Genomic DNA, 9,063 nt, shown 5'->3' with positions numbered 1-9,063 from the left:
CAGCAGTGCTGCATCTGGACTCCAATCCTTTCTGGCTTTGCCCCCCAGGGCCATGGCTCAAAGTCAGACTATGGTCTGGGAAGCTCTCCTTCACTATCCCCCTATGCTTTTAATAAACGCTTATTCCCCAGGAAGGTCTGTAAACAAAGCAAGAACAGGACTCATGTCCCCTCGGGCTATTCAGTGGACAGAAATAAGTATTAGCTAGCAATCAGAACCGCAAGCACTCTCATCTAGACTTAGCCGTTCCCTGCCCAGGTATTAGCTCGCAATCAGAACAGCAAGTATTAGCTAGTGTGCCATCGTAAGCATACCACTCGATGACATTTCACAAGATAAGCAACCCCACGAAACTAGCACCTGGCGAAGAATCAGAACATCACTGCAACTCTGGAAGTGCCCCCTTGCAGTCACTCAAGGGTAACCACCACCCTAGCTTCCAACACCATAGATGAATGTTGTTTGCTTTTCAACTTTACATACTGGAATCACGTAGTATGTACTCTTTGACTCTGGTTTCTTTCCCTTAACATTATATTTATGAGGTTTGTGCATGACTTTCCTGGCGATCGTCCATTTATTTTCACTGCTATACAGTATTTCAGTGTGTGATGATACTACAACTTATTCTGTTATTGATTTAAGTTATTATCAGTTTTGGGCTATTAAAAATAGTGCTATTATGAACATTTATATACAGATCTGTTGGTAAAAATATACATAAACTTCTGCTCGGCATATACATAGGAATGGAATTGAATATATGCATATGCTCAGCTTCTGATTATACTGCCAAGCTATTTTCCTTCCAAAATGACTGTGGAAACAATAATTCCCACCAGGAATGTATTAAAGTCCTGGTTCTTCCACATCCTTGCCAACATTTGATACTGTTTAGCTCTTTCCATTTAGCCATTCAGGTGGGATATAGTGACTTTTCTCCCTTTTTCATGATAAAAGTATACTGAAAAATATATAATTGGGCTTCCCTGGTGGTGCAGTGGTTGAGAGTCCGCCAGCTGATGCAGGGGACGCGGGTTCGTGGCCTGGTCTGGGAAGTTCCCACATGCCACAGAGTGGCTGGGCCCGTGAGCCATGGCCACTGAGCCTGCGCATCCGGAGCCTGTGCTTCGCAACGGGAGAGGCCACAGCAGGGAGAGGCCCGCGTACCGCAAAAAAAAAAAAAAAACAATCAAGTAATCAGCTCAATAGATGCAGAAAAAGCATTTGAAAAAAAATCAATAATCCTTCATGATAAAAATGCCCAGAAAACTAAGAATAGAAGTGAACTTCTTAAACTTGACAGAGGGCAATTCTGAAATAAAACTACAGCTAACAACATACTTTATGGTGAAACACTGAATGATTTCCCCTGAGACAGGGAACAATGAAAAGATAACTGCTCTTAACCCATCAATTAAATGAGCAGGAGTGTGTGTGTGTGAGATTGTGATAAAATTCACCACTGTAATTTTAGAGTGTACAATTCAGTGGCATTCAGTGCATTCACAATACTGTGTAACCATCACCACTATGTAGTTTCAGAATTTTTCATCACCACAAAAGGAAACCCTGTACTAGCCATTCTCTGCTCCCTCCAGCCCTAGGCAACCACTAATCTAATATCTGTCTCTATGGATTTGCCTCTTATGGCTATTTCCTATAAATAGAATCATACGATATGTGGCCTCTTTCACTGAGTATAATGTTTTCAAAGTTCACCCATGTTGTGACATATATCAGTACTTCATTCCTTTTTATGGCCGAACAATATTCCACTGTATGGAGGGACCACATTTTGCTTATCCAGGCATCTGTTGAGGGACAGGTGTGTGTATTTTAACAGAAAGATGGCCTTTATCCTCAAGGAATGAATCTCTATGCTGGGATTTCAAGCATAACATCAAACTGGAGATAAGAGAGTTGGCAGCAAGGGCCTTTCTCAGAACTTTCAAGTCACAATTCAGAAATCACTTGTTCTCTGACTAGCTCTGTGGGAGTGGCAATGAGGCGGGATGTCTAATGGTACATGCTCCCCACAGGTGTCAAGGCTTCCAAACCACTTCTGCCTGGTAGGGAGGTTACTACAGGACGGCATCTGGCAGGCTCTTGGAATCAAAGCTTACATCTCAGGCTACTCACCCCCCATTTCACTGGGGGAGGACATGTCATAAGAATAACTAGGTTTCCACACACAGGCTGTTGCACAAGCATAAAGGAAGGGAGGATCTGAGTGCTCCCCTGGATAATTTAATCCCCACGTCAGCCCAACTGCTGTCTTGGGTTCTCTCCATAACATATATACACACATAAAATTAATTACGCAGCTTCTAATAATGCACCAAATAGGTCTTCTTAAAGGTAGTTAAATCAGTCCAGTTTGAAAACGTCTGGCTGGGCCAAGCTTTCTTTGTGAGGCTAAGTACTGTAGTGGTTCAGAACACCGGCTTTAGAATCAGGTAGACCTACATTCAAATAGTGCCTCTGCTACCATTAGCTCTGGGAATTTAAACAGGAGATACAACCTCAATTTCTTCACCTATAAACTGGGAACAGTAGTTAACAGTACCAAACTCAGTGCATTCTTACCACCATATGTGAAGAATGCAGCATGGTGCCTAGGAGAAGCAATTTTTTTTTTTTTTTTTTTTGGCAGCTTGAACCTTTATTTTTAGTATTTTTTTAAAAAGCATAATTAGAAACTTTCAATACAGAAATAATCCTAGCAAACCATTTAAAAGTTTTGTTGTTCAACAGGAATTTCACATCAGGTCCACCAGGATGCCGGTCCAGCCCTGAATTCCCCCTCCCCCACCCCCCGAGAAGCAATTTTTAATGTGATTATTAAACATCACCGTCGTCAACGTTTACTGAGATTTTATGAGAGGACAGACTAAGGATCGCAACTGCCAACTCTACGTTATTCGATACAATTAAACCATGAGCTTAAATGGTTCAAATTTATCCCATCATCTTACATTCCTATAGATTTCATCCAGTAGCTGAATTTGGGGGAGGAAAAGAAAAAGGACCCACACAAAACTTTCCCAGTTGAAGACATTTTTATTTCGGTAAGCACCTGAGTCCCTGGCAGGATGGGCCTGTCCTCCGCGGGAGGACATGTCCTCCCCCTCCTTTGGGAGAGGATGGGGGCCCTGCCCTGAGGGGACAGCTGGGGGATGAGGCAAAGGGCTATGTGACAGCGATAGGTCACAATGAGGCAAAGGGCTATGCGACAGTGATAGGTCACAAAGGGCACCAGAGGATAAATAGGCTGTGCCAGGGGGTTAGGCTGAGAAAGTGGTCACTTCTCTCACTAGGACTGAAGTTCACCACAGCCTCTTGGGGAGATAAAAACCCAGAAGCAGAAGTGAGGGGAGGCAGAGGGGGAGCCTACCATACCTCTCTACACACTTGAAGAGATTCAGCCTGGGGTCCAGGCGCCCTACAGCGTCCCCGCTGTGATCATCTGTGCCCCTACCCACGCCCCTGCCTCTGGGAGACCCTGAGACAAAGGTGGGGCCTGTGGGGCGGGCTTGGAAGACCTGCCATAGGGCCGCCTGTGTGTGACGTACGAGCACCGCAGCTCGCTCTTCTGCCAGTGAGGCCGAGGGAGGGAAGAGCCAGGGGCCCACCTTAACCGTGCTGCCTGTCGTGATCAAAGGCAGCCATGAGTGGGGTCTCTCTACTCCCGTATCACATGGCCCAGAGCAGCACCGGGGTGGGCCTGTTCAACACCACCACGGGGAAGCTGCAGCAGCAACTGCGCAAGGGCGAATACCACATATTCAAGGACGCACCGGTATTCGAGAGCGACTTTATCCAGATCACGAAGAGGGGAGACCTGATTGACGTGCACAACTGTGTCTGCATGGTGACCGTGGGCATCACATCCAGCAGCCCCGTCCTCCCACTCCCAGACACCATGCTGCTGGCCCGATGGGCCACCGGCTGTGAAGAGCACGCTGAGCACAGCCAGGCCACCAAGGGCAAGAGCCACGAGGCTGCAAAGACCTTAGAGCTCACCAGGCTCCTGCCCTTGACACTCGTGAGCATCTCCACTCACAATCGTGAGAAACAACAGCTGCGCGTGAGGTTTGCCACTGGCCGCTCCTGGTACCTGCAGCTGTGTGCCCCTCTGGACGCGCAGGAAGACCTCTTCACCTCTTGGGAAGAGCTGATTTACCTCCTGCGACCACCAGTGGAGGGTCTCAGCTGCACCTACGCCGTTCCAGCCTGGGACATGATCTGCATGCCTGTGTTCGAGGAGGAGGACGATGGCAGGAGCCCGGCAGTGGAGGATTTCCAAGGAAAGTGGGATCAGGACCACGTGAGCATCTGCAGCCTCCACACGTGCTCTGAGCTGGCCGGGGCCACGTCCGCAGCTTTTGCTGGTGGGGAGGGGATCCAACTGGACTCCCACAAGCCCGATACCATGCCCGATGTGGCCACTGCAAAAGCAAAACCTACAGTGGTTGACAAAGCGTCAGCATCACGGGCAACGACAAAGGTGGAGACAGCGGGGGTGGCAGGAGGCACCGCAGCGGGTGCTTTGAGCGTGGCAGTGATCAAGTCTCCTGCCCCTGAAGAGCAGAGCACGGCCACAGCAGCCACAGCCAGCAACGGTCCAGGAGGAAGCAAAACCAGCATAGCCACTGGGGGCACTGCCAGAACATCCCTGAGGAGCAGGAAAACGGTGCTGCGAACAATTCAGGGTATGCTTGGCAGGTGCCGCGAGCTATTCAGGGTATGCTTCCAGCACGTCCACCAGCCTCTCCCCAGAGGCCGGCGTGACTGTGGTCGGAGCAGAACCCACCAGCAAGACTGCTGAAGGAAGAGCCGACGAGGAGGACGAGGGGACCCTCGTCTCAACCTTGCCACAGGAAGGCAAAGTGAGTGAACAGGATGGCAGCTCACAGAGGGTGTCCCAGGCCCGCAAGGGAAGAAGGGAGAAAAGGGAGCACTGGGGAGAGGACAGAGCTCTTACGAGCCCCTCGCTCTGCAGTTCAGTGGAAAGCCACCACAAGGCAGCAGGGAACAAGACCATCCAGAAAGCAGCTGGCCCGTGCTCAGGCGGCCGCAGAGCCACTAGAGATGACCAAAAGGACAAAGGCCACGGCAGCCCGGGGGGCAGCGAGCAGGGCACTGCTCACAAAGGCATCAGCCGTGCTCCCATCACCAACGAGTCCAGGACCTCGCACAAATCGGGCAGGAGCTTATCTACAGCGAGTTCAGGTCCCACCACCGAGAGACTCAGCAGGATCAGCTCTTTCTTCAGGAACGTCAGAGCCAGTCTCACTGCAAAGACAGTGGCCTCCTCACGCGATAAATATGTGAGCATCCTGGCGAAGCCAGTGGAAGGGACCCGAATGGAGGCCGTCGTAGAGACAGCAGAGAGTGGCCAGGGGCTGGAGATCACTGGAGGTGTGACATCTGACACCATGGAGCCAGTGACCGCTGAAGCCCATCAATAGGACCTAGAGCTGGGAGCTGCAAAGGGGACCAGGGCTCAGGGAAATACCCCTGGAGAGCCCATTTCAGCTTCCTCACTGCAATTTCAATAAAAAAACAAACAATCTGAGAATGCATGCAGTGTTTTGTCTGAATTTCTAGGTCCCAAAGCCCAGCCGTAGCCTCACAGTGGATTCTGTGATGTCAGCTGTGCCACAGTCTGACACCCAGTGTCCAGTCAAGGGCAGCTCCACCTCACACACATGCTCCGCGCCAACAGCAGTGCTGCATCTGGACTCCACTCCTTTCTGGCTTTGCCCCCCAGGGCCATGGCTCAAAGTCAGACTATGGTCTGGGAAGCTCTCCTTCACTATCCCCCTATGCTTTTTATAAACGCTTATTCCCCAGGAAGGTCTGTAAACAAAGCAAGAACAGGACTCATGTCCCCTCGGGCTATTCAGTGGACAGAAATAAGTATTAGCTAGCAATCAGAACCGCAAGCACTCTCATCTAGACTTAGCCGTTCCCCGCCCAGGTATACACCCTGGAGAAACACACATGTTCTTAGAAACAACTATGAGAATGTTTATAGCAAAAATAACTTAACAGCAAAACACAGGAAACAGCCCAAATTTCCATCAGCAGAATTAATACAGCAGGATATGAAGAGAGTGGAATATTTAATAGTGAAAAATAAATGAGCTACACATATTAGCATACATCAACTTCTCATGACTTTTAAAAACATCAAAAGAATGGGATACAATTCCACTCACGGAACCATTCTGAAACAAGCTCAAACGATGTATTGCATAGGGTACGTGTTTTAAAAAAATGGTAGCTAAAAATGAGGGAAGAGTAAACACAAAATTGAGGACAGTTTTCTCTAGGGTGGAAAGGCTAGGTCAAGGAGGTTGACACAAGGCTGTTAGTGCTGCTGGGAATTGTTCTGTCTCTTAAGCAAGATGGTAGGTACACAGGTGTTGTATTTTTCACATTTTACTAACTCTGAAATCAGGATGGTCCTACAATCACCGTGGCAGTTGTGATGAAGTTATTGCCAATGGCTTTCTCTTTTTTTCACTTTTATTTATGCACAAAAGTGATGTCGGAAAGGCTTGGCATCTTTAAATTACATTTATTTAAGGTAAAGTATAAGAACACTTGTTTGGTTATTAGGAAAAGAAGGAACGATATGCCTGTTTTACAGATGAGAACACTAAGGCTCAGAGAAGGTAACCTGCTCCAGTCGCACAATGGGATCTTTGCAGAACACTGATCCACCAGCCCACTTCTTTTTGCAAAGCCCTGTCTGTAGTATGCGAAGGAAGCAAGCAAGCCTGAGATAGGACCAGCACAAGAACCCGAGGCACCAGCATTCTTACCATCATGTCCCAAAACTACAGAGATGAGCATCAATTTTACTAGATTGAGGGGAGGGAGGGGTGGGGGCTGGGAGCCGGTTTTCAAACTTCAGTGACCTCACAGCTCTTAGCTGGCCTTATCTCGAGAGCATCCAGACCACCCTTGAGCTGTGTCTGGCTCCCAGGCTTCTACCTCTAGCCTCTGGCATGACCCGGGCTGCAGCCATAAACAGGCTCCCACCTGGAATTCCAGCGTTCACTCCTGGGACGTCCAGCATCCAGTCCTCCTCCAGCCACTAATTAAACTTTTGAATGCCCTGCTCAGAAGGGTTTCTCCATACCAAATCTTCAGGAACTTTTTTCTTCTTGGGGCTCCAAAACCAAATCCTTAAACCTCACATGAGGGAGATTATTTGTTAGGTCAGAGCATCCTTGTTGATTGGACCTTCAGTTTGTGACTTCCACAGACCTCATCACGGGAGGGTGGGGAGAGGTCTCTTCTGTTGGTGGAGGGAACGGTGGGCACTTGGTGGGGAGCACTGACGAGAAAGGGAGACAGCCCAAGACCTACACATATGCGCTGTTTCCTCTGGTCCTCTGGTCGGGACCCCAGGATTAACCCAGAGCTTCCGAGAAGACTAGGAGGTGCAGGGAGACACAATTAATGGTTTACTCTCCACCAGCTTTTCCTTGGACCCAAGGTGGAGAAATTACAAAAAGATCACATCACATTCCTTTGATCTTATGATTTCCACACAGGCAAGTGCAGGTAAACACTAATCTGAAGGAAGAAAATGCATTAAAAACACGTGCATAGGGACGTCCCTGGTGGCGCAGTGAAGAATCCGCCTGCCAATGCAGGGGACCCGGGTTCGAGCCCTGGTCCAGGAATATCCCACATGCCACGGAGCAACTAAGCCCGTGTGCCACAACTACTGAGCCTGCGCTCTAGAGCCCACGTGCCACAACTACTGAAGCCCACACGCCTAGAGCCCGTGCTCCACAGCAAGAGAAGCCACTGCAACAAGAGAAGCCCGCACACCGCAACGAAGAGTAGCCCTCGCTTGCCGCAACTAGAGAAAGCCACGCGCAGCAACGAAGACCCAATGAAGCCAAAAATAAATAAATTTATAAAACAAAAACAAAAACACGTCCATAGCCCTTAGCTGTTTATAAAGTTCTTGAATGTGTGTGCCCCCTTCCAATTCTCACATCTTTCCATTTTGCAGATAAGCAAACGGAAGTTCAGAGCATTTAAAGGACTTGCTCAAGGTGGGAGGTGATGGTGCAGAGAGGGAGCTACCTCAGTGCAACAACTTTCAGACAGTGTGCCAACCTGGTCCCACACAGAGGTACACAGATGGTGGAGGAGACAGGACAGCACGAGTAATTATCACAACTCTGAGTGACAAATACAATGAGAGACGTGTGTTTGGGGACTGGATCTATTCAGAGGAGGGGTTCTGGGGCATGGGAAGGAGTTGTGGGTTAGGGAAGGCTTCACAGGGGAATTGGCACTTTTAAGGATGAATAGGGCTCAGCCAGGTGAAGGAAGTATGAGGAGCAAGGGTACAGGTGGGGGAGGGATGGGAGGTGATCAGGCCACAGGAAAGAGCGTGTGCAAAGTACAAAGGCTTGAAACACCACGGTGTGTTGAGCAACTACAAGTATTTCAGTACTACTGGTTGGAGGGCAAGAGAGGAGGGACGTGAGGCTGAAGAATCAGGCAGCTGGGTCTTGGGTAGCCTGGGGTACTATTTGAGCGTCTGGGACTTGGGGAACCACTGAAGGCCAGCGTCTGATGGGAGTAAGATCTCTCTGGCTCCAGGGTGGAGAGTTGATGGGCAGGGGGCTGTCTGGAGACACGGGGTCCTCCAGGAAGCCACTGCATTCATCCTGGCAGAGTCGGGGAGCCCCGAACCTGGGTGGCACTGGGGAGACAGAAGGGGGCAGAGTCGGGAGGTGTTGAAGAGATGGAACAGGACAATTTTCCAGCCCACATCCTGAAAGACGGGGAGCTCATGGTGTAGGTCTGGCCCTCATCTAAAGGAAGTGGAACTGACAAAAGTGGAGGTGACTTGCTCCGGTGGCGGCTATTGGTCAGTAGAGTGGGTGGCCAGAAGAGAGGCTCACGGGAAAGCAAGGAGTAATGTGTTAAGACAGAAAACAACAGCTGCTAGACAGCTAAGGGTAAAACATCAGGATAAGGCAGCCAAGGCGGGCAGTGGGGCTTCAGCACTTGGAGAGG

General features: G+C 49.4%; 1 protein-coding gene across 1 annotated transcript; it reads left to right on the top strand.

Moving 5' to 3' along the window:
- The first annotated feature begins 3,639 nt into the window (after positions 1-3,639).
- Positions 3,640-5,573, top strand: LOC137211957 (Golgi-associated RAB2 interactor protein 4-like). Its single transcript, XM_067714760.1, has 2 exons — positions 3,640-4,701; positions 4,739-5,573. Exons 1-2 carry the CDS (start codon positions 3,671-3,673, stop codon positions 5,472-5,474), a joined length of 1,767 nt encoding a protein of 588 aa, XP_067570861.1. The 5' UTR covers positions 3,640-3,670; the 3' UTR covers positions 5,475-5,573.
- Positions 5,574-9,063: the final 3,490 nt, after the last annotated feature.

The sequence above is a fragment of the Pseudorca crassidens genome, chromosome 2, assembly GCF_039906515.1.
Source record: "Pseudorca crassidens isolate mPseCra1 chromosome 2, mPseCra1.hap1, whole genome shotgun sequence".
Lineage (NCBI taxonomy): Eukaryota > Metazoa > Chordata > Mammalia > Artiodactyla > Delphinidae > Pseudorca > Pseudorca crassidens.
This window is presented reverse-complemented; position numbering and strand designations above follow the sequence as displayed.

Coding starts and splice junctions, on each gene's coding strand:
- LOC137211957 (XM_067714760.1), top strand. CDS start 3,671: ATGAGTGGGGTCTCTCTACTCCCGTATCACATGGCCCAGAGCAGCACC. Junction 4,702..4,738: donor AGGAGCAGGAAAACGGTGCT/GCGAACAATTCA, acceptor AGGTGCCGCGAG/CTATTCAGGGTATGCTTCCA.